Genomic DNA, 26,305 nt, shown 5'->3' on the forward strand with positions numbered 1-26,305 from the left:
AATAAAGTGTGGAAAATTCTGAAAGAGATGGGAATACCAGACCACCTAACCTGCCTCTTAAGAAACCTGTATGCAGGTCAGGAAGCAACAGTTAGAACTGCACATGGAACAACAGACTGGTTCCAAATAGGAAAAGGAGTATGTCAAGCTGTATATTGTCACTCTGCTTATTTAACTTATAGTCAGAGTACATCATGAGAAACCTGGGCTGGATGAAGCACAAGCTGGAATCAAGACTGCCGGGAGAAATATCAATAACCTCAGATATGCAGATGACCCCACCCTTATGGCAGAAAGTGAAGAAGAATTAAAGAGCCTCTTGATGAAAGTGAAAGAGGAGAGTGAAAAAGTTAGTTTAAAGCTCAACATTCAGAAAACTAAGATCATGGCATCTGGCCCCATCAATTCATGGCAAATAGATAGGGAAACCATGAAAACAGTGGCTGACTTTGTTTTTCTGGGCTCCAAAATCACTGCAGATGGTGATTGCAGCCATGAAATGAAAAGGCACTCCTTGGAAGGAAAGTTATGACCAACCTAGACAACATATTAAAAAGCAGAGACATTACTTTGCCAACACAGGTTATATAGTCAAGGCTATGGTTTTTCCAGTAGTCATGTGTGGATATGAGAGTTAGACTATAAAGAAAGCTGAGTGCCAAAGAATTGATGCTTTTGAACTGTGGTGTTGGAGAAGACTCTTGAGAGTCCCTTGGACTGCAAGGAGATCCAACCAGCCCATCCTAAAGGAGATCAGTTCTGGGTGTTCATTGGAAGGACTGATGTTGAAGCTGAAAGTCCAATATTTTGGCCACCCGATGCGAGGCCTGGCGTGCTGCGGTTCATGGGGTCGTAAAGTGTCGGACACGACTGAGCGAATGAGCTGAACTGAACTGATGATAGTCAGCCACATATAAGATATATATTCTGTGAAGTTTAAAGTACCTCTCCTAAGGACTGGGCTAATTGTTGATTTCTTATTTTAGTTCTACTGGAATACAATGATAACGGGAGTATTTTCCTGTATAATATAAAAGGTCATGTAACGTGGAATTTAGTAAATATTGAGAAGAATCCAACAGTTAATAATATAACATTCTAGCCAGCATGTGGTTTTTTGTAAGTATAAGATTATCATATAGAAAGGGAAGGAACTATAAAGAAACAGACTGTGTTAGAGATCTAGTTAAGTGCCCTCCTTTTACAAATTAGAGACTGAGACTCAATCTTGTAACTAACTCATCCAAGCCACTTCTCAGTGTGGAACCAGGACTGATGCCTGAGCCTGACTTCTGTGCTGGGCTTTTATTTACCATATCCATGTTCTCTCACTTTATAACTTAATCATTTTATTTATTCACTACATTTTTCCTTTAAATTTGGAAAATTAACAAGTAGTGAAATGTCTTCTGCCCAAAAACTCTCTAGTTTTTCTCAAAAATGAGCATAATGAGAACAGGATGCAGTTCATAACATTAGAGCACTTGCTTAGCTTCATTAAGGTTAAGAACTTTACACAGGAAAAAGTTTATTTTACATATAATTTAATTTGGCAAACAGAAACCTTGCATAAAAGTTACAAACTTTAAAACCTCTTTAGTCCATATTGTAGTAACTTATGTTGTGAAATGGTTTTCTATAATCTTGACATTTTCTTCAGATAGACAGTTTTCCTGTTTTAGCTGCCTTATAAGAGCTTCCAAAGACTTCAGTCTCTCTAGAGTTTGTTGTTCTTATAACTCAAGGAGTGTTAGCTCTGTGTGTTTGTGTGTGTGTGTGTGTGTGTATGTGTGTACATGGGAGAACTGTATAAAACAGATCTTAATGAACTGGATTACTATGATGATGTGGTTAGTCACCCAGAGACAGACATTCTGGAGTGTGACATCAAATGGGCCTTAAGAAGCACTGCTGTTAATAAAGCTAGTGAATGTGATGAAATTCTAGCAGAACTATTCAAATCCCCAAAGGAGGATGCCATCAAGGTTTTGCATTCATTATGTCAGCAAATCTGGAAGACCCAGCAGTGGCCACAGGACTGGAAAAGGTCTGTCCTCATCCCAATTCCTAAGAAGAGTAGTACCAGAGAATGTGCTAACCATTGGACAGTTGCACTCATCTCCCATGCCAGTAAGGTCATGCTTAAAATCTTGCATGCTATGCTTCAGCATTATGTGAACCAAGAACTTCCAGATATTCAAGCTGGGTTTAGAAAAGGAAGAGATCAAAATTGCCAACATTTGCTGGATTATAGAGAAAGCAAGGAGATTTCAGAAAAACATCTATGTATTTCATCAACTACACTAAAGCCTTTGTGTGGATCATGTCAAACTGCGGAAAGCTCTTAGAGAGATGGAAATACCAGACTATCTCACCTGTCTCCTGAGAAGCCTGTATGCAGGTCAAGAGGCAACAGTTAGAACTCTATATGGAACAACTGATTAGTTCAGGATTGAGAAAGGAGTACAACAGGGCTATCTGCTATCACCCTGTTTGTTTAATCTATACACTGAGCACATCATGAGAAATGCTGGGCTGGATGAGTTATAAGATGCAATCAAGAAAAGTGGGAGAAACATCAACAACCTCAGATATGCAGAAGATACCACTCTAATGGCAGAAAGCAAAGAGGAACTAAAGAGTCTCTTGATAATGAGGGTGAAGAAGAGTGAAAGAGCTGGCTTAAGAGTAAATATTAAAAAAACTAAGATCATGGCATCCGGTCCCATTATTGCACAGCCAATAGAAGGGGAAAAGGTGGAAGTAGTGACAGATTTCCTCTTTTTGGGCTCCAAAATCACTGCGGACGGTGGCTGCAGCCATGAAATCAGAAGATGATTGCTTCTTGGCAGGAAAGCTATGACAAACCTAGACAGTGTGTTGAAAAGGAGAGACATTACTCGGCTGACAAAGGTCTGTATAGTCAAGGCTATGGTCTTCCCAGTGGTCACATACAGTTGTGAGAGCTGGACCGTAAAGAATGCAGAACGCCAAAAAGTTGATGCCTTTGAACTGTGGTGCTGGAGAAGACTGCTGAAAGTCCCTTGGACAACAAGGAGATCAAACCAGCCAATCTTAAGGGAGATCATCCCTGAATATTCACTGGAAGGACTGAAGCTGAAGCTAAAGCGCCAGTATTTTGGTCATCTGATGCACACAGATGACTCACTGGAAAAGTCCCTGATGCTGGGAAGGATCAAGAGCAGAAAGAGGAGAGGGCATCAGAGGATGAGATGGCTGGACAACATCACTGATACAATGAACATGAACGTGGGCAAACTCTGGGAGATGGTGAAGGACAGGGAGGCCTGGCGTGCTGCAGACCATGGGGTCGCAAAGCATCTGACACAACTGGCTGGCTGAACAACCATGGTTTCCCTCGTGGCTCAGATGGCAAAGAATCAGCCTGCAATGCAGGAGACCTGGGTTCAATCCTTATATATATTCTTTTTCATATTCTGCTCCATAATAGGTTATTATAAGGTATGAGTATTAGTTCCCTGGACTCTACAGTAGGACCTTTTTTAATCTATTTTATATATATAATAGTTTGTATTATAACGGGATCTGCTGATCCCACACTCCTAATTTATCCCTTTCCCACCCCATTTCCCCTTTGGTAACCGCAAGTTTGTTTTCTATGTCTGTGAATCTGTTTCTGTTTTGTAAATAAGTTCATTTGTGTCATTTTAGATCCCACATATGAGCAATACCGTAGAGTATTTGTATTTCCCTTTTTGACTTACCTCACTTATGATAATGTCTGGATACATTCATGTTTCTGCAAATGGCATTATTTTATTTCTTTTTATGGCTGAGTAGTATTTCATTATGTATGTGTGTATATACATGTAAATATATATATATATATATATACATACACACACACACACACACACACACCCCACATCTTTTTATCCATTTATCTGTTGGTGAATGTTTAAGTTGCTTCTATGTCTTGACTATTGTAAATAGTGCTGCTATGAACATTGTTGTGTGTGTATTTTTTTGAATTATAGTTTTGTCTGAATGTATGCCCAGGAGTGGAATTGCTGATCACGTGGCAACTCCATTTTTAGTTTTTTGAGGAGCCTCCCGTACTGTTTCCATAGTGGCTGCACCAATTTACATTCCCACCAGCAGTGTAGGAGGGTTCCCTTTACTCTACACTGCCTCTGGCATTTATTGTTTGTAGACATTTTAATGATGGCCATCCTGTCCAGTGTGAGATAATTCACTGGTCAGATAATTTTTATAGTTCTGACATACATTTCTCTAATAAAAAGTGATATTGTGCATCTTTTAATGCACCTGTTGGTCATCTGTATGTCTTCTTTGGAGAAATGTCTATTTAGATTTTCTGCCCATTTTCTGATTGAGTTGTTTAGCTTTTTTGTTACTGAGTTGTATGAGCTGTTTGTGTATTTTGGAAATTAAACTCTTGTTGGTCATATCATTTACAAATACTTTCTCCCAGTCTGTAGGTTGCCTTTTCTTTTCTTTTTTTATGATTTCCTTTGCTGTGCAAAAGCTTAAAGTTTGATTAGGTCCCATTTGTTTATTTTTTACTTGTATTTGTACTGCCTTGGGAGACTGACCTAAGATAACATTGGTACTATATATGTCAGAGAATGTTTTGCCTATGTTGTTTTCTAGGAGTTTTATGGTGTCCTGTTTTATATTTAAGTCTTTAAGCCATTTCTAGTTTATTTTTATATATGGTATGCAGGGAGTATTCTAATTTCATTGATTTACACATAGCTGTCCATTTTCCCACCATCAGTCATCGAAGAGACTTTTCTCCGTTGTATATTCTTACCTCCTTTGTTGAAAATTAATTGACCATAGGTGTGTGGGTTTATTTTTGGACTCTCTTCTGTTACACTGATCCATATGTCTGTTTTTGTCCCAATGCCATGCTGTTTTGACTGTAACTTTGAGGTATCATCTGAATCTGGAAAGTTTATGCCTCCAGCTTTGTTCTTTTTCCTCAGGATTGCTTTGGCAATTCTGGGTCTTTTACGATCCTATATAAATTTTAGGGTTTTTCTAGTTTTGTGTGAAATGATGGGTAATTTGGCAGGGCTTGCATTAAATATGTAGATTGCTTTGGATAGTAGGGCCATTTTAACACTATAAATTATAATTCAAGAGCATGGTATACCTTTTCACTTCTTTAAGTCATCTTTAATTTCCTTTATCAGTATTTTTATAATTCTCAGCATATAAATTACCTCCTTGGTCAGGTGTATTTCTAAATATTTTTATTTTTTTGATGTGATTTTAAGAGCACCTTTTTTAAACTTTCCCTTTCTGATATTTCATTGTTAATTGTAGAGAAATGCAACAGATTTCTGCATGTTAATTTTGTTTCCTGCTACCTTGCTGAATTCGTTTGCTAGTTCTAATGTTTTTGGGTGGAGTCTTTTAAGGTTCCCTCTATGTAGTATCCTGTCTTCTGCATATAATGACAATTTTACCTCTTTCTTTCCAATTTGGATATCTTGTATTTCTTTTTGTTGTTGTTGTCTGATTGCTGTGGCTGGGACTTCCAATGCTATGTTGAATAGAAGTGGTGATGGAATTTCCTGGCAGTCCAGTGGTTAAGTCTCAGCGCTTTCACTGCCATGGACTTGGGTTTAATCCCTGGTTGGAGAACTAAGATCCCACAAGTCATGAGGTGCAGCTGAAAAAAAAAAACTTAAGTGGTGAAAGTGGGTTGCATTGTCTTGTTCTAGAATTTAGTGGGAAGGCTTTCAACTTTTCATTGTTGAATATTATGTTGGCTATAGATTTGTCATAAATAGGTTTTATTATGTTGAGATATGTTCCTGCTACTGTGGTAAGAGGTTTTTTTTTTTTATCATAAATGGATGTTGAATTTTATCAGGTGTTTTTTCTGCATCCATTGAGATAGATGATCATGTGTTTTTGTCCTTTGGTTGATGTGGTGTATCACATTGATTGGTTTGCATATGTTGAACCATCGTTGTGACCCTGGGATAAATCCAACTTGATTGTGGTGTATGATCTTTTTTATGTATTGTTTGATTTGGTTTGTTAGTATTTTGTTGAGAGATTTTGGATCTGTGTTTTTCAAGGATGTGCTCTGTGCTTAGTCACTCAGTTGTGTCTGACTTTTTTTCCATGGGATTCTCTAAGCAAGAATACTGGAGTGGGCGGCCATTCCCTTCTCCAGGGGATCTTCTCAACGCAAAGGTTGAACCTGGGTCTCCTGTATTGCAGGCAGACTCTTTACCATCATAGCCATTTTGTTGAGAATTTTTGGATCTATATTTATTAAAGTTACTGGCCTGTAATTTTCTCTTTTGATAGTGTCTTTGTCTGATTTTGATGTAAGGGTGATGATGGCTTCATAGAATGACTTTGGAAGTGTTCCCTCCTCTTCAGTCTTTTGGTAGAGTTTGAGAAGGATCAGTGCAAGTTCTTTGTATGTTTGGTAGAATTCCCCAGTGAAGCCATCGTCCTGGATTTTTTTGTGGGGAGTTTTTATTTTGCTTTTTACGGATTCTATTTCACTTCTGGGAAAGATTGAAGGCCAAAGGAGAAGAGGGTGGCAGTAGATGAGATGGTTAGATAGCATCACCGACTCAATGGACACAAATTTGAGCAAACTCTGGGAGATAGTGATAACAGAGGAGCCTGGCGTGCTGCAGTCCATGGGGTTGCAAAGAGTAGGACATAACTTAACAACTGACAACAACAACAACAAATGTCACTTCTAGTGATTGATCTCTTCAAATTATGTTTCTTCATGATTCCATTTTGGTGGACTGTATGTTTTTGGAAGTTGTCTATTTCTTTCAGGTTGTCCAAATTGTTGGCATATAATTGTGCATAGTGTTCTCTTATGGGTTTCTGTATTTCTGCAGTATCTGTTATTTCTCCTCTTTCATTTCTTGTTTATTTGGGTCCTCTTTCTTAGTGAACCTGACTAGAGGTTTGTTGATTTTGTTTACCCTTTCAAAAAAACAGTTCTTGGTTTTATTGATTTTTTTTCCTACAGTTTTAAAATACCTATTTTGTATATTTCCTCTTTGATATTTATTGTTTTCTTCCTTCTGCTGACATTAGGTTTTGTTAGTTCTTCCTTTTCTAATGCTTTCAGGTGGTAGATGAGGTTGTTCATTTGAGATCTTTGTTTTTTTGAGGAAGGTCTTTATTGCTGCATCCAATAGATTTTGTATGGTTGTGTTTTCACAGTTAAACTTAATTGATATTTTGAAGATATTATATTCAAAAAATCCAAAATATACATTCTTTTCAAGTGCACATGCAGCATTCTCTAGGATAGACCCACACACTTGGATACAAAACAAGCCTCAACAAATTTAAGACAATGGGGATTTTTTCAAGCATCTTTTCTATGCACAATGGCATGAAACTGGAAGTAAACCACACAAAGAAACAAGAAAAAGCAATTAGATGGAGACTAAACAACATGATACTAAAAGACTAATGGGCTGATGATGAAATCAAAGAGGAAATTAAAAAAAATAGTTTGAGTTAAATGACAGTGAAAACACAACCATAAATTGGTAGATATATTTTCAAAATTATTGTTGGATGAGATATATGTAAAGTGTTTGGTATGACACGAGAATAACTCAATAGAATAATGTTTTATTTTTCTCACTTTTTGATAAAAATTAGTGCTAAAGCAGCAGTGGGAAGAGCACTCATACATGTCTACTTGGTTAGGAAGCATAGGAATAGAGTAATATAAAGCTTTTCTAGAAAGGAAATTGGAAATAGGAACTAAGAACCTTAGAAACAATTCTAAACAGAATTGTAGACAAAAGATCATGGAATCTAAAAGTGAAGCACAGCATAAAGGTAGCCAAATAGCTTATGTTCATAAAGAATTATAATTATTTGAAAGTGGCATAATTAATAGGTATGAAAAAATAGGCACATAAACTTCCAAAGTGTAATGGGGAAATGTTTTAAACAGGAATTTTCCACAAAATTTGGAAATTTGTACTCTGAGTACAAAATTAAAACTAACTTCACTTTACCATTGAGATTTCTATGTGCTGTGTTATGGTATAATTGCTTATCTCTTAATCTGTTTGGTAAAATCTTAGTTCTCAAACTTCATAAGAATGTTAAAGGAAACTTATCACTCCATAATGTTAACCTAGTAGTAAAAGTAAAAGGAAGAATGGAAGAAACGAGGAAGAACAAATGTTGACTATTTGAAAGCTCTAGATTAATTTCTGGAATATATTTATTAAACTTAGAATTTGAAGAATATGTGAATGAGAGAAATATGTTTAGATCACTTTTAGAATATAGGCCCTTTCTTGGCCTGAAAGAAGTAATACATTCCTCTTTTTAGTTTTATTTCTTAAGGAAAATGCTACAGTTTGTAGCGTGAATATACAAAGATCGGCAAATTCTTTTGTAGACAAGTTAAATCTTCCTAATGGAAAGACCTTGGATTTGTTTGTCAAGAGTTGGGTCTCTTCCAGAAACCAGTAATCTTATATAAGTCACTTAATTTTTTTCATCTTTAAAGTTTACATAGTGGATAAAAGTTCGTTCTAAAGTCATTTCTACCTCTACTGTTCTATGATTTTGAAATTTATTTAACTACATTTGCTGCTACTGCTTACCCAAAATAAAAATTCAACACTAGGTTACCCAAATTTTGCCTATTTCAAAAGCATAAATCACAAAAATTTTATAACAAAAGCTTATTATAGGTGCTACTTAATAAATTAATTTCTTGAGTAATACTTGGTGAGGTTTAAATAAGTGTAACAGATTTTATATTCCTAGTCTAAGCTATGTTTAAGAGAAAATATTACTATGTTAGTATATTTAATAATAAATAAATACTGGCTTTAATGGTCAGAATCCATTATGGAATACAGAGGTTTATTTTACTCTAAGAAATGAAATTTACCAAAATTATTCCTTGTCATTTCTTTTCCCCCTCCATTATAGATATTCGTATACCACTAATGTGGAAAGATTCGGATCACTTCAGCAATAAAGAACGTATGTATGATTTTGATTGTAATTGACATATTTTCTTTAGTATGTAGTAAATTTGAGAAAATTTGGAGAAAAAGCTGCTTCCACACTGAATTAAATGTCATTTGACAGAATAAGCACAATCTTATTGATAGGAACCTGTGCAAGGATGCCAACAGGTAATAGAGAAGAAAACTGTGAAACAAAAGGAGATGTTTGAGTGAAGGTAAAGGCCACATTATTTGACCAGAAATATTGGAGATTTTTTTTGCCTCGTTCTCTTCCTTCAGATTATTTAATGGGATATAAGAGAAAAAGATTTTTAGCTTGATCTAATTTTTCTTCCCCTTCAGCATTTTATGGCTTTATATAGTCTTAACAAATCCATGCGTGGCTTGGGTCATGGAAATTAACCTCCAATGATTTGTAGCTGTTAGAGGCAAAACAGAAAAGTAATGACAATCCTTTATCTTTTTGTCTGTTATGATAGCTTTGTTTCTCATACTTTAAGCCTGAATCATATTGAGCATAATTAGTTTTATATGAAAAATACAAAATCAGGTTAGTATATTTGTTATTCATTTAAGAAATATAATTTAGTTTATAAAGGAATACATGTGGGAATTAAGTGTATCTTTCTGATTACTATAGAGACTTAAGTTTATCTGAAGAGCTCCATTTTCTCAGTAATGAGGATTTAGTTTTTTAATCACCTAATACTTTAAAAATATATATATCATATTAGAAGGTCCAGCAGCTATGGTTTTTGTGTTCACATCTCTACTTTTTATTGTTTTTGTAGTTTCCTACCTCTCTGTTTGGTGGAAAATGTTTTGTTGTTAATGTGTCTGCTCCTAACCTCTTAAAATAGAAAACTTACTTTTCTTAAGTATATTTGGAAGCCAAAATGACAGGGGTAATAGTATATATGTAGTGCTAAATTTGCTATTAATTAAAGCTTAAGGAGTTTCCTAGGAATAAAATTTATGAGTTTGGTGGTTACTTTAGGCTGCTGAGAGGCCTGTATTTTTAACTTTATTTTTTGATACTCTATAGTTTAGTTGTATTTTAGTTGGGCAAGCAATTAATACATACTGACAAAACAGTCTCAAAAAGTTAAAAGATTACAGTGTACAGTGTATGAAAATAAGAATCTATTAAATATTTAGGCTATTTTTTTCATTTTCAAGTAGATTTTAACATAATATAGGCATGATTCATCACATGAGTCATTGTTTTAATGTTTTTCTTCTCTAGGATCACAGCACTATGCCATTTTTTGTTTATTCAAAATGGGAGCTGAAGTTTTTGATACTGAGATGGTGATTGTGGATAAAACAATCACAGATATATGTTTTGAAAATGTGACCATATTGTAAGTATTTTTTTAATCTTAATTGAAGGAAAAGAACCTAAAATTCTACCTTTTTCAAGGGAAGGCAAAATTATTGACTTATTTTTGAAGCATTAAAATCTTTAACTGTTCAAATTGATTTTGAACGTTGCATTATTTAAAAGCCATTTCTGGATTTGACATTTTTCCAATGTAAAATAAAGTGGAAATCATATGATATTAGTAGTAAAACTATGAATACAATGGCATATCATGATAATGTGATTTTATATAGAGTGAGTTTGAGCATAAAACAGATTCTTATATCTCGTATAGGAGATTTACTTACAGAAATACTAAAATAGTGTAACAACTTTATTAGATAGTTCTGAAATGTACTGTAGGAAAAGCACTTTAGTAAAATTCCAAGATGTTCTTTTTCTTATGGTGCACTTCTTTCATGTACTCCAAAACAATAAAAAATTGGGTGATCCTCAGGGCCATTTTTATTGCCCCTGCTCTTTTACAGGCTCATTTTATTGTGGTCATAATATAGAACCAGAAAGAACTCCTCCAGTAGCCATAGAAATCCTTTTTAACTAATATAAGTTTTTCCTGGCACTTTTTTCTATTGGCCTAAATCAGTACGTGATTTATATTTCTTACAGGGTTTCAAAGACAGTATCTTCATATTGAAATACTAGTAACTACTTATCAATTAAAATGAAATCAATATATATGTTTTTTCCAATCTTTAGTTATGGAACTATATACAGTTGAGATTGAAAGTACTAGTTTTGCCAGTCATGTAGCATTAAAAAAAGAACTATTGCAACCATGTTTTGGGGCTTTGGTCCAATTGTACAACACGGAAAAATAAAGTACATTTTTTTTGTGTAATTAGTAGTGTAGGCCATCTTATAAGCTCTGTTGAACCAAAGGAATTTACTTAGAATCCCCCAAATATTGCTAAATGTTTACATAATGGAGACTAAAAAATTAATTTTCATTATTTATCTAAATATGTTTATTTCCATTATCAACTATTATAGTGCACTTTTTCATGGCAAAATTGTCCTGTTAGTGGATCACAACAATTTGCTTTTGTTTATTTTCACCACAAAGAAAAAAATCATAATTTTTTTCACAGAATAGTGCAAGTTCCTTGGGAAGACAACTCATGATTTATAATTTTTTAATAATTCTGTAAATATTTCAAGTTGTTCTAAAAATAACTGCTCACAAATGTTCTAAATGTTGTTTTAAAATGTGCTTTTTGTTATGATTGTTTTAATAAGTATTCAGTATTTATGAATCCCTGGTTTTTCTCTAAATATTGACATTTGTTAGTCATTACCAGGAATACTGTATGTTCAAAAGTTGCCAAATAATAAACTATAAAAGTATTTCGAATCCAATTATTCCTTGGATTTATTCAAACTATAAATTGGCTATTTAAATCTTAAAAAGTTTATGCTGTATATTTAAAATCTCTGAGACTGATGGATCTTCCTTTACAGGCAAAATCTGCTGATGGACCTCTTTTGCAATTTTAAGTATATTTTATTAGTAGTAATATCACCACAATCTTTTATAGTAAAGATAGTTCATTGTGTCTGAGAAACAACAAAGCCAATCTTGACATTGCAGATTTTCTGGATATTGTTTTAATGCATAATGAATATATTTTATGTTAGATTAAGAATACAAAGATTACCAAGACTTCACTCCACCTCAAGGAGTTCATGCCTTGAAGTCTCTCTCTCTCTCTTTTTTAAGATTGGTAATATTTATATTTATGCTGGGTGCTAATGCACATAGTTTATTTGTTGTAGCATTGTGCATTTTTACAGATACACCTAATGTTTTGTGAAGTATATCTCTTTATATTCGTTTGTTTTCTCCTGTATAACCAAATAGTGAAATGTTAGAGTTATTAGATACAAAGGTGGAGCAGGAAGGAGGAGCACATTATTGAGTGGACTGTAAGCACTTTATGAAAAAGACATGAAAACTAAGGGTTTCAGCAGAAGAAACCTTTTGTTTAATTTTCTTTCCTTTTTGTTTTCACATCTTTTTCTTTTTGAGGAATGGTCATTTCAGGAAATCACACATATAATGTAAATGCCTTAAAATAATTATATTAAGGAAATGAAAAGGAACAATAGCATTGGCAACAAAACGACCAGGGCATTTTATTCTTTTTCTTCAAGTAATTTGCCTGAATATATTGTTTACATTGAGTTAAAATTGCCCTACTTTAGAAGCTGGTAGCTCTGGAAGTTGCAGTGACCCTCTCAGGTCATTTACACTCAGGGAGATTCTATCCATTAATATATTTTAACATAAACCTGTTCCAAATGCTGCTTTGAAAAGTTACGAAAACATCAGAGGGTGTTGTAATTTTATTTTCTTCTAAGTTAAATTTCTAATATTATGATTGTCCTTGTTTTTAGTAATGAAGCAGGGCCAGACTTTCAGATAAATGTGGAAGTATATAGTTGCTGTACAGAAGAATCTTCTATAACTAACACACCAAAAAAATTAGCTAAGAAACTGAAAACATCTATAAGCAAAGCTACAGGGAAGAAAATCAGTTCAGTGCTTCAAGAAGATCATGAAAGGTGCTTGTCCTTCAGTTCTGCTATTGAGTAAGTTTTCTAATACAATATTTATAGAGACATAGTATAATTATGTATTTGTGACATTTTAGAGTATTATATGTGGTGCATATGCATTTTAAATGGGAAAAAACATCCTGAAGCAGTAACAAAACTTGGTTGTCTGACATTTACCCAGCTGAGGTGGTATGCTCCTTTGAAAGAAAGTTGGGTGACAGTGTGTTTTTAGTGATTTGAAATTCCAAGATCTAGCAGAAAGATGAAATATTTTTCTTGAAAAGGGACTAGCTATGAATCAAACTGCTCCGTATCAATCTACTAATTGAATTTCTGCATATATGTCATGCTTTCAGTCTTACAGATTTAAAAAAATATTTTACTATAACAAAATCACATTATCATTATCACACCTAACAAAATAAAAAATTAGTCCTAAATATGATCTTATAACCATTCTTTGTTCAAATTTGCCCCAATTCTGAAGTTCTCTTCTGATTTGTGCAAATCAAGGTCCAAACAAGGTCTGTAACATTGCATTTATGTGACTCTTTTAAGTTTCTTTTAATCTTTAACAATTTTCTGTTTCTTTGCCATCATTTATTGAAGAAGCTAGATCTTGTAGATTTCCCATATTTTCAGTTTATCTGATTACATCTTTGTGGTCTTTTTAAAGCATCTTTTTCTATCCCCTGTGTTCCTGTGGCTTGCAGTTAGATCTAGACGACTGATTAGTTTCAGATTCTCTTTTAGGGCAATAATACTTCATATTGATTATATGTACTTTCTACTGTATCCCATTTGAAGGTCTTGTTTCACTTTCAGCTGTGTTAAAACTGATCAGTGGGTTCAGGTGTTGTTAGCCTGATACATCCATTGTCAAGTTCCGTATCAATGTTATATCTAACAGTTTTAGCAGCTGTGACTGATCATTATTACATTCAGGATTATAATTCAGTGGCTTTCTAAATTTGTCCTGCATTTGTTTATTTATTTTTCTATATGCAGTCATTTTATTTTTTAAAAAATTATTTATTTTTAATTGAAGGATAATTGCTTTACAATATTGTGCATTTATTTTTTAATCTGGAATTCTCTCAAAGAATGACCTTCCTTCATGAACTCTATATAAATGCAAAAAACTGATGAAGGGAAAGGAGGAAAAAATATACTTGATTCTGTTATTTACCCAATTTTACTATCTGAGCCACGAGGGAAGCCTTATTTACCCAATTTTAGAATAATAATTTGATATCCTTGCATGGAGGTGATTAGTGTTTTGTTTTATTTGAACTCCTGAAGTTTTATGTATTTGTGTTTCAATCTAATGCAGTTGTTATTCTCTTCGAAGCCAAATATTCCCATCTTTGATCAATGGGAAACCTTTAAGCTGACTCAGCATCTTTTTGACACAACCTAATCAGGAGCCTGGCAGTCTGCAGTCCATAGGGTCGCAGAGTTGGACATGACTGAAGTGACTTAGCACACCCACACAATCTCTAATTAGCTTCTTTGCTTTGTGACCAGGGAATATGTTTTGTGTTCATGTTTTGTTTTTCAGCTCACACTTAGAATCACCACCTCTGCAAGGAGCCCTGGTTTCTTTCAGATACTTCCTTTAAACATTGTGTTTGTTGCTTTACAAGTTGTTTTATCTTTCTTTCTTGGGAAAACTGTTGTACAGGCAGCATTCCTAGAATTTCTTTGCATGTTGGCTCTTCAGCATGTCAATAATTTTACTATAATTATAAAGCAAAATATTTTAGGTGTAGATCCTGGAAATCTCAGTCATCAGAATATAGCTAATTAGCTTTTCATATCAGTTATATTAATGTGAAAAATGCCTTGGGACTTTAACAGTGTTGCTTTCAGTTTATTTTGATTGAGACTGCGAGTAAGAAGGCAATGGCACCCCACTCCAGTACTCTTGCCTGGAAAATCCCATGGACGGAGGAGCCTGGTAGGCTGCAGTCCACGGGGTCGCGAAGAGTCGGACGCGACTGAGCAACTTCACTTTCACTTTTCACTTTCATGCATTGGAGAAGGAAATGGCAACCCACTCCAGTGTTCTTGCCTGGAGAATCCCAGGGACGGGGGAACCTGGTGGGCTGCCGTCTGTGGGGTCGCACAGAGTCGGACAAGACTGAAGCGACTTAGCAGCAGCAGCAGCAGCAGCGAGTAAGAAGTGCATTTTATATCATTACTGAATACACAGTACCATCAGCAGTCAGATTTCATGAACCAATACTTAGCTCTTGCTATTTATAGTATAGCCATTAGACTTCTTTTATTCTAGGTATCTTCAGCTTTTTAAAAATGCTGTTTATGAATCATTAAATTGATTTCATGATTCTTGAATGGGTCCCATCTATTGAAGAACAGTCATAGAAGATATGTCTTTATAATATAAATGTTATTAAAAAGGAGGAAGGAAGACCCTTTGATTTTCCCTCTTTAGAATTTTAAGGCCAGCTTAAAACTTTTCTAGATTAAGATTATATCAAGTATTTGCGAGAAAATGTTTTAATTCAACTGTAAGGTAATGAAACTATACTTTTTGATGAATAAATGAGCAATTATATTTCTAATTTGAAACACAGATTTTAGAATTGAAAGAGACCTTACAGATAATCACCAAATTCAATAGTTTTAAAATGTTTTTAAGCAGCAAAATTCTGTATTTAGAAAATGACAGCACTAGGTGTGTCCTGAACAAGTTACATTATTTCCTGGGCCTCAGTTTTCTGATATGAAAGGTAAGGATGCTTAGACATAATCATTTATTTTTAGAAGGCTCCTTAGATCACTTCTTGGCCTTTTGGCTAAGATTAAGTATAGAAGCCTCCTTAGAGACATTTTAGGGTTTCCTATACCTTTCAAGCATGTAAAAACAATAAGTGGGCTTTTCACACAGTTCAAAACTTAATGGTTTCATTACTTGATTTTTTATCCTATCATTTATTATTTGTGTGACCCAGGACAGATTAATATACTCTCTGAGTTTTTCTTTTTCCCTCTCTAAAAAGGGAATAATAATAATGGAAAAATATTTAGCTCCATAGGATCATTATGACATTCAGAAAGATAATTCATGAACTTGGTATGTTGTAAGCATTTAATAAATGTAGCTCTTACCATTATTGCTACTATTTTTACTGTTCTGAGATCAATACTTTTTCTGAAAAATTTTATTTAAAAAATTCATGCTGAAGCACTACATGAAGAAACCTTCCTAGGATTATAAAATGTAGGCAGGGTCTTCCTTGGTGGCTTATTGGTAAAGAATCCACCTGCCAATGCAGAAGACACGGTTTGATGCCTGGTTTGGGAGGATCCCACATGCTGCAGAACAACTAAGTCCATGCATGAACCCACTTGCTACAAGTACTGAAGCTCGTGTGCCCCAGAGCTTGTGCTCCCCAACAAGAGAAGCCACTGCGGGCAATGAGAAGCCCACGAACCACAATGAAGAGTGGCCACCACTCACCACAACTAGAGAAAAGCCCACACAGCAACAAAGACCCAGCACAGCCAATAAATAAATAAAACTGTATTTAAAAATGTAGGCAGATATTTTAAAATTTAAATCCATTGATTATAATTTCAGAGAAGATAATCTAAGTGATATTATAACTTATATTTAACCTATACTCCTCTTCAACGCCTAGAAGTGTTTTTGAGAATAACATTATTGATATTAAGTTCTTTGTAACAGGGGCTGACATATTTGTCTTGAAGTGTTTATTCTTCTATTCAGGTTTGTCATTCTATTTTGTTGTTGTTTAGTCACTAAGTCATGTCGAACTCTTTGTGATCCTGTGGACTGTAGCCCACCAGACTTCTCTGTCCATGAGATTTCGCAGGCAAGAATACTGGAGTGGGTTACCATTTCCTTCTCCAGGGAATCTTCATGACTCAGGGATAATTCTATTTGGTTTATACCTAAATCAAAATATCAGTTTTCCTTGTCAACATTTCCCATGAAACTTGTATGAAATTTGCTTATTTATATCATTAAAGCTGATCAAAAGGTAGGTAAAACCTTTTATAGCATTTCACCAATTTATATTCTTTTAATACCAGCATTTCTTTTGAACTTTTGGTGTGAATGCTGAGTATACCAAGTTAAACTCATAGCCCAGGACCAGTCTTACCTGATCCTTCCTTAACTGACCACTTCAGCACCCTGGTAGGAGTTTCAGAATAGCAGTAGTGATCAAAATGCCTAAAAGGATTGATTTTTATTTCCTTAATGGTGATTTAGTTGAATGAGAAGATTCCTAACATAGCTTTTAATTTTTAACCAAAATGGGCAAAATATATCTTCTCTAGTAATATGTCATGTGACCAAATATAGCTGTTCTTCCTTACAAAAGAGTATATTTTTTTTCAGATTTCCACTTAAGGTAGTCATTTATTTTTTTCATAATGTTTTTGGAACCCTTGCTGCATCAAATGTTACAACAATTGGCCTATTTGTTAAAAAAAAATGTAGCTGATTAAACTTTTGGGAACTCAATATTAGGGTTGGCTTAAAAGAATGAGTGTAATGTTTTAGTAAGAAAATGTTATCCTGACAAGAATGCTTTAAAAGTGAGATCACTGTTGATTTTGGAATCATTGGCGTTGTAATTAGTCATGGTTTAAAAATGAAGTAACTTGAAATATCATCATAAAGTATTGTTTGATCTGAAAGAAGATGGTGAACGTTTTTGGTAATTCTTAGCATGCTCCCTGGTGTGATTCATTTATTCGTTTTATTTGTGGAATTTAGCTTACTGAAATTCCTGTAACTCGATTTTTCCCAATGTTTCTAATAGCTGAATTAACTCTTTTATGTTCCTTGAGAACCAATTAGTACATTATTCTTCATTGTATAAATATACATCATTTTAAACAATTATCTTGTGGAAACTAGTAAAATTGAGAGTTATTATTTACTTGACAGAAAGGTATTAACTAAAAATTAACTAAAAAAAATAAGCCATTATACTACATTTTAAATTAAAGTTACAAAACAAATACCTTTGTGCAGAATAACTGGATTATTTATGTTTTGAGGAACAGTGATGTTGATGGTTTGGTAGTGTGAAAGATGATGCAGTGTTCAAAAATAACTAAGGAATTACTCAGCTATGGGGTATAATTTTATTTATTTATTCATTTAATCATCTTAGAAATGATTATTCAGCAGTTGTATCATGTGATACTTTGGATTTCAAGATTAGTAAGCCATGTTTCCTGCACTCAAAATTCTTGCAATAGTAAAAGATAGTATGTATCTGTTTTAATAGACAAGTACCTTAATTAAACTATTAATGAAGTATAAAGGGTAGTGATAGTAAGTATAGTATAGTGGGATTCTGTTTCCAGTGTACTACTTGCTAGCTACAGGCAAGTCAGTTAAACTGCACAGAGGTAGATGTAGTATTATAATGCTTTGCATATTTTGATTTTTAGGGGAGGATTTTCATCCTGCTACTTCACAAATCCTACAACATTGTTTATTTCATTGTGTGTGTGCTTAGTCGCTCAGTCGTGTCCAACTCTTTGCGACCCCATGGACTGTAGCCTGCCAAACTCCTCTGTCCATGAGATTTTTTAGGCAAGAATACTGGAGCAGTTTACCATTTCCTCCTCCAGGGAATCTTCCTGACCCAGGGATCAAACCTGCATGTCCTGTGTCTCCTGCATTGCAGGTGGATTCTTTACCCGCTGAGCCATTGGGGAAGCCTAGTTATTTCATTATAAAAGTAATATAAACTTTAGAAATAAAACCTAGTAGAGAAAAAAAGGTAGGCAGTTTATTATAGATCAAATGGGCTTCCCTGATTGCTCAGTTGGTAAAGAATCCGCCTGCAATGCAGGAGACCCCAGTTCGATTCCTGGGTCAGGAAGATCTGCTGGAGAAGGGATAGGCTACCCACTCCAGTGTTCTTGTGGCTTTCCCTTGTGGCTTAGCTGGTAAAGAATCTGCCTGCAATTGGGAAACCTGGGTGTGATCCCTTGATTGGGAAGATCCCCTGGAGAAAGGAAAGGTCCCCACTCCAGTATTCTGACCTGGAGAATTCCATGGACTGTATACTCCATGGGGTCACAGTCAGTCATGCCTGAATCACTTCACTTTCACTTTATAGATCAAATCAGTTCAGTTCACTTCACTCGCTCAGTCGTGTCCGACTCTTTGCGCCACCATTTACTGCAGTACACCGGTATGGCAATGATGCCATTCTTGAAGTGAAGAATACTTTAATACTTTTAGTGGTCAGTAAGAATAAATTACACCTCTCCTAAAAGTAAAACACCAAAGTATCTTCATTTCGTTTCTCTCCCAGTCTCTGCCTCTTACCATTTCAGATAATATTTCTTGATGAATTTAAAATACATACAGACTGTTCATCTAATACCTTGACCTCTGAGTTTCATGACTTCCTTGCCTCTGGTAATCTTGTGCCTGTTTTAGCCATCCATCCCAGAGTTGTACCCTAGATCTTGTCATTACTAATAATTGCACCTGGTCTCTGTAGTAATATCCAACGATATCTACCACCTCCCACATTTCCAGCTTTCTCTGTTCAATATTCTGACTCCAATTAGCTTAAATTCCTTGATTTACCATTTTATTATATTCTATTATTTCTCTGCTTTTGTTATACTTACTTGGAGAAACTTCAGTTCAGTCACTCAGTCATGTCCGACTCTTTGTGATCCCATGGACTGCTGCATGCCAGGCTTCCCTGTCCATCACCAACTCCCGGAGCTTACTCAAACTGTTTAGGATTGACTGGCTTGATCTCCTTGCAGTCCATGGTACTCTGAAGAATCTTCTCCAGCACAGTTTGAAAGCATTAATTCTTTGGCACTTAGCCTTCTTTATGGTTCAACTCTCACATCTATACGTGACTACTGGAAAAACCATAGCTTTAAAAGACACTTGCTCCTTGGAAGGAAAGCAGTGACAAACCTAGACAGCGTATTAAAAAGCAGAGACATCACTTTGCTGACAGAGGTCTGTATAGTCAAAGCTGATGACTTCATTTGATACAGCATTGATGATGGTGAAGTAATCAGAAGAGAGCTTGCATATCCTTTGTCAACCAAATCTATCAGCCTACCTGCATTTGTATCTTCATTTGCTGCTTTCCTTCCTTTTGAACTGCCTTTACTCCATCTGAGACCACCTACCTGTGCATTAGATCATCTTCTCAAGTTGTCAAAAATTGGCTCCTGCACATGCCCCCTCTTCTTCTCTATCATCAGTTTTTCTTCTACTGCATCATTTCCAAAAACATAAACATGCTGAAGTACCTCGCATTTCTCTTGCCCCATTGCACAGCTGTCCTTTACAGAAAAGTTTTTACATACTCTATCTCCACTTCCTGTCCTCCCGTTCTCTTGAACCAGTTCAGTCAGGTTTCACCATGTTACTTCTATCCCATCCTATAGAAACTGCTCTTATCAAGGTCAGTAGTGATCTACATGTTGCCAAATACCATGGTCATTTATCAGTATTCCTCCTCCTGGAATTTTCAGTATTCAACACAGTTGATCACTCTCCTTGAAATACTTTTTGAACTTGGCTTCCTTGGATACCACTTTTGTGATTTCTCTTCTGCCTCAGTGACTTCCTTGCCTGTCTCCTTTGTTCATTGCGCTTCAACTTAATCTGAAATGATGGAGTACTTGTGTCCAAATACTCAGTTGTCACATTTTATTTAACTATCTAACTTTCATTAAATATCATTTATATATTGGTAACTCCCAAATTTCATTCTTTAATACTTTTTCCTCTCATAACTCCGGATTCATTATCCACCTGCCTACCCTACAACCCAGCCTCAAACTTAATCTGTTCAAAACTAAATTTTTACTTCCCATATCCCTTCTTTTCTCAGTCAGCCTCTTTGCAGTTAACAACAATTCCCTCTTTCTAGTTGCTCAGACCAAACTCTCTGGAGTTGTCCTTGATTCTTCCCTTTCTTTTGCATCCCGTGTCCACATTGGGTCAACTCTAGAATGCATCAAAAATATTACCACTTCTCACCATCCCATCAACTACCACCCTATTCCATGCCTGCATCAGCTCTTGACTGGTGAGGTGCAGTAGCTTTCTAGTTGGCATCTCCATTTCTCTCTTGGCCTCTGTGGTCTTTTGTCTACATGGCAGCCAGAGGGATCATTAAAAAATACAAGTCAGATCATAGCACATGCCTCTGCTCAAAACCCATCGCTTGCTTCCTATCTCACTCAGAATAAAATCCAGAGGCCTCATCATGCCCTACAGGGCATGCCCTCCTGCAGTGTAGAGTGTCTGCCTGTACTCGGCTTGTAGACATCATGTCTCCTTCTCTGTCACTGTAATCCTGCCACACTGACGGCCTTGTGTGTCAGATGCACCTAGCGTCATTCTCTTGCATCACTCATCCACTTCTTGTCAATAATCTGTTCCTGAAAATAACACATTTTGCACTAAAACACTAATAGGGAGTCTATTTACCATGTTTAGCATGGGAAAAATTGTAGTTGTATAAAACCCTTGTATCAATGACAAATTATTATGTTGAGATAGTGCTTAAATATTGTGCCCCTTCACCAAGCAACTCATATTATTGTTAATAGGCAATTTTGTGTGTAGTAATATTTGCTCTTCTATTATAATTGCCATTCTCAATTGCTTTTATTCTTCACCATTTTTAAAAAATACTTCCTCAACTTTTGAGGGGCACTTATTATGTAACAGTAGGGAAAAATAAGAGCTAATAATGAAACTCACTATAGAAATTTGTCAGGACAAGTGCAAATAGCAGAGAATGACCCACACTGAGAATGAGGTTCTCATAGTGTGTCTTTACTCTAGCAACCTGCCTAATAGTCTGTATAGAAGTCTGAATTATACCAATTGTATTCAGAATGTAACTTAAAAATGCACTTACGAGTTGTTTTGTTAAATTTTTTTTTTGTCAAGTTTTGGAGACAGAAGCATCCATTTTCCTATGTAAACACTGACACAAAAACATTGGCTATAAGAGATATCTCTTGTCTATGATGGTTGTATATTGAAAACCAAGATGTGCATGCTCAGTCGCTGAGTCGTGTCCAACTCTTTGAGACCGCTTGGACTGTAGCCCTCCAGGCTTCTCTGTCCAGATAAATCAAACCAATAAAATCAAGTGCTGTAAACCTTAAACTTATGCAGTAATGTATGGCAATTGTTTTTCAATAAAACTAAAAAATCCAAAACCAAGAAGCCTTCTCCCAGGGAACAACATTCTGTGGAGTGTGTGTGCCATTATTTATTAATGAAGTGCATGCATGCATTGCATTATTGCTACATTATACATATTTTTTGTAATGTTTATTTTAGTACATATATAGTAAGAGACAAAGAAGATTTATGAAACATATCACCTGGCTCAATTAACAAAAATTCTCATCAGACTTTACATGGTAATTCTATTTTATTTTTCGAAGAATGACCATACTGTTTTCCATAGTGGTTAACATTTTACGTTTCCATCAGCAATGCAGAATGATTCCAATTTGTCCACATCCTTGCCAATAACTTGTTGCTTTCTGGTTTTGTTTTTTTTTTTTTTAAATAATGGTCGTTCTAATGAATGTGAAGTGGTTTCAATTTGTGTTTTCCTAAGGATTAATGATCTTGAGTATCTCTTCATATTTTTATTGGCCATCTGTATATTTTCTTTGAAGAAATGTCTATTCAAGACCTTTGCCCATTTTTAAATCTTGTTGTTTATTTTGTTGTTGTTGAACATCTAAATATTTTATGTAGTAGAAAATATATTAAAATTCTTAACACCTGTCTTTTTTCTCACTATTAGTGGTGCAAAGTACAATTTGCTAGCTCATACTACCCTGAGCTTGGAAAGTGCTGAGGATAGCTTCAAGACTCATAATCTCTCTGTTAATGGGAATGGTAAATATGGTATTTATTTTACTTATTATACATGTTGTCAATGTATGTGTCATGACAGCAATAAATGCTGATTTTAATATGTTCCTCTGAAGTGGTTATTAGCTTATATGACATAGGCATGAGTGATTCTGTGGATTCTTTCAAATATGTCTGTCTCTTTTCCCCAAAAGTGAAAACTTTATTTTTCTCTCTGTCTCCTGTTTGCTAGAGATTTGTTTGAGAGGCTTGCTTGTTAAGAACAGAAAGGTTTTGCATTTTCTGAATCCTTTTCTTTGACTTGAAATGGGTGACTTCACCACTCTTCTGTTAATAGTTGTCAAAGACCTATCTTATTTTTGAATTTGTAATTGAGGAAACCAACCCATCTGTTGGTAGAAAGCAGAGGATATAAGGAAAAGTGGGGCTAAATTAATCTTAAACATTTTTCTCTAGATGATAATTGGTAGTTATAATTTGTTATAAAGAAATAGCAGGGTGAAGAAGGGAGGTGAGTGATTAGGAAGATTTGTAAAACTTAGCATAAGCACTCTCCACACTCCCAGATTACTTTTAGCTATGAGGAAAAATACACAGTAGTGTTGGTAAAGTAGATTGGAAATATGATTTGGATTATTTATTATTTTTCATTTTTCAAAGTAGAATATATAAAATCATGTACTACCTTACTTATACTTTTTGTTGTAAAGAGAGATGATTCTATACCTTTTTTAAATTTCACACTAAAATATTACATTAAAAATAGAGAAAAGTTCATAAAATGTAAATGTGCAGTTTAACAAATAATTATGATATGAATGGGACTTCCCCAGTAGCTCAGAGGTTAAAAATCCTTGTGTGTTATATAATACCTTATTATATCTGGGATCATTTTCCTGTTGCTTGAAATATAATCCTTAGAACTTATTTTAGTATGTTATGTTAGTATCATACTTCTTGATTCTTTGTGTTTGTCTGAAGATGACTTTGTTTAGCTTCATTCTTAAAAGGCATTTTTTACATGGTGTAGAAGTTTGGCACCTTAATATTTTTCTTTTTGAATATTAAAGATATAATTCCACTACCTTCTGGTGTCTTGTGAAAAGTGAAAGTGGCTTCAGTCATGTCTAACTCTTCGCGACCCCATGGACTGGTCCATGGAGTTCTCCAGGCCAGAATGGAGTAGGTAGCCTTTCCCTTCTCCAGGGGATCTTCCCAACCCAGGAACTGAGCCAGGGTATGCTGCATTGCAGATGGATTCTTTACCAGCTGAGCTATCAGGGTCCTTTCCTGACCAGAAAGCAACAAGTTATTGGCAAGGATGTGGACAAATTGGAATCATTCTGCATTGCTGATGGAAACGTAAAATGTTAACCACTATGGAAAACAGTATGGTCATTCTTCGAAAAATAAAATAGAATTACCATGTAAAGTCTGATGAGAATTTTTGTTAATTGAGCCAGGTGATATGTTTCATAAATCTTTCTTAAAAATCATTTGTCAGTGTGTCACTTCTGTGAAGGTAGCTTTTCATTTTTTTCTTTGTCTTTGGTTTCTGAAGCTTCACCATGCTCTAGGTGAAGAATTTAGTTTTATTTATGCTGCTTTTGGAAATCCTTGAACTTCTTTACACTAATTGATGTCTTTCATTATTCTGGACAAAATCTTGTCTGTTCAGACAGCCTCTGGTCCATTCTTTTGCCTCTCTTCCTCTACTCTAGCATTCTTATTAAACCTATGTTAGTCTTTCTGACAGTGTTCTCTATTTTTATTATCACTTGTGATCTATTCCTCATCTTTTTTTTTTTATGTCTTTGCTACTTTTTCTAGAATTTTTAATGCACTCTTTTACTTCCTTTATTCTCTTTGCAGCTCTGTCTGATCTGCTGTTAAATCTGTATACCAAGTTCTTCGTTTCACTTATGGTACTTCTTATTTCTAGAAGTTCTGTTTGATTTTTTTCTCAAATCTGCTATGCCACTTTGTATTCCCTGCATGCACTGTTAGTATTATCTCTTAGGTTTTTATTAAAAGAGTGAGTATAGCTATTTTATAGTCTATGGCTAGTAATTCAGATATATTAAGTCTTTCTTGGTCAGTTTCTTTTTTTTTTGTAACTGGTTACCACTCAGTTTCTTCATGTATAGTTATTTTCATGTACTTGTCATTATAATTGAAAGTTTGCGTAGAAGAATAAGTTAATGCTTAGTGTCTGCTTCTGGCAGGCACTTGGAGAGGCTCACTTTATCCAAAGACCATGTCTGAATTTCTGGATCCCTTTATCTCCACTTCCAGGCAGTAGGAATCCTGGGCAGTTAGATTGGTTTATTTATGGTTCCCTGGAGAAGGAAATGGCAACTCACTCCAGTACTCTTGCCTCAAAAACCCCATGGATGGAGAAGCCTGGTAGGCTACAGTCCACGGGGTCGCAAAGAGTTGGACATGACTGAGCGACTTCACTTTCACTACCCAGTTGGTGATTCCTTTGGGCTATCAGCTTAATATGAGGAATCTTCCCATTAATCTGCCTATGTTGTTAAAGTCCTACACTGATTTCTGGTCTGCTTCCCTCATCTTGCAGGATCTTTAAATCATAAATTGGATTTGCTGGGATTAGCAAATGCTCTCAAGACAGACAGATTCTGTGCTCATTTAACTTACTGGTTCTCATTTATCAGATTTGTTCTGGTAGTTTCTTTCAGTTTTGTTACCTCTTTCTTGCTCTGAAGTTTTTTAAATAGATTTGGTTCAGCATTTTATAGTAGTTTTCAGTGGGAGGATTGGTCTGAACAATCTAATTGAGCTTTCTTTCACCTGCAACTTCAAGTTTGTAATAGTATTAGCATTATCAGTTGGCAAATCGGAAAACTTGGCAAATTAAGTTTTAATTCCGTTTTGTGTCAGTTCTCTAGAATTATTGATATTATCACCATATATTGAGTGCCTATTATGTTTCAGACATATTCAGGCTTGAGAAAGAGAATTCTGTAACATGTGACAGCATGAATGATCTTTGACATTATGCTAACTGAAATAGCCAGTCACAGAAGGACAAATACTACGTGATTCCACTTATATGAAGTGTCTGAAATAGACAGACTGTTAGAAGTAGAGTGTAGTTTACTATGGCAGTTACTAGCGGTTTGGAAGAAGAGAAAGGGAGTGCTAATAAACTGGTATAAAGCTTCAGTTATACAAGGTGAATAAGTTCTAGAGATCTGCTGTACAACATGTGACATAGGTTAACAATAGTGTATGGTACTCCCCCAAATCTGTTGAGAGTAGGTATCCTATTACATGTTCTTATGCTAAAGCAGTTTTTATTTTTAGTCGCTGTGAGATGTAGTTATTAGGAAGCATTACAATGAAGTGATTAATATTGGAGACTGTGGAGCCATCAGCCTTGGATTCATATTCTAGTTCTACCACTGACTAACT

The 26,305-nt window shown here is 35.1% G+C and overlaps 1 protein-coding gene across 8 annotated transcripts in view; it reads left to right on the forward strand.

The window, feature by feature from the left end:
* RTKN2 (rhotekin 2) overlaps window positions 1–26,305 on the forward strand; it is a 255,209-nt gene that overhangs the window by 35,170 nt on the left and 193,734 nt on the right. For 4 of the 8 annotated variants that reach the window (XR_014076534.1, XR_014076535.1, XR_014076533.1 and 1 more), the window contains exons 4-7: window positions 8,974–9,027; window positions 10,261–10,378; window positions 12,793–12,987; window positions 22,797–22,900. Coding sequence is in view for 3 of the 8 variants with exons in the window: in XM_081568996.1 (XP_081425122.1) it covers window positions 8,974–9,027; window positions 10,261–10,378; window positions 12,793–12,987; window positions 22,797–22,900 (471 nt within the window). In the remaining 5 variants the exon portion in view is untranslated. The remainder of the gene's footprint in view (window positions 1–8,973; window positions 9,028–10,260; window positions 10,379–12,792; window positions 12,988–22,796; window positions 22,901–26,305) is intronic. The other 4 variants (XR_014076531.1, XR_014076532.1, XM_081568997.1 and 1 more) reach the window with 1 other exon arrangement.

This window comes from Giraffa tippelskirchi, chromosome 2, assembly GCF_054371585.1.
Source record: "Giraffa tippelskirchi isolate mGirTip1 chromosome 2, T2T-mGirTip1v1.2.pri, whole genome shotgun sequence".
Classification (NCBI taxonomy): Eukaryota; Metazoa; Chordata; class Mammalia; order Artiodactyla; family Giraffidae; genus Giraffa; species Giraffa tippelskirchi.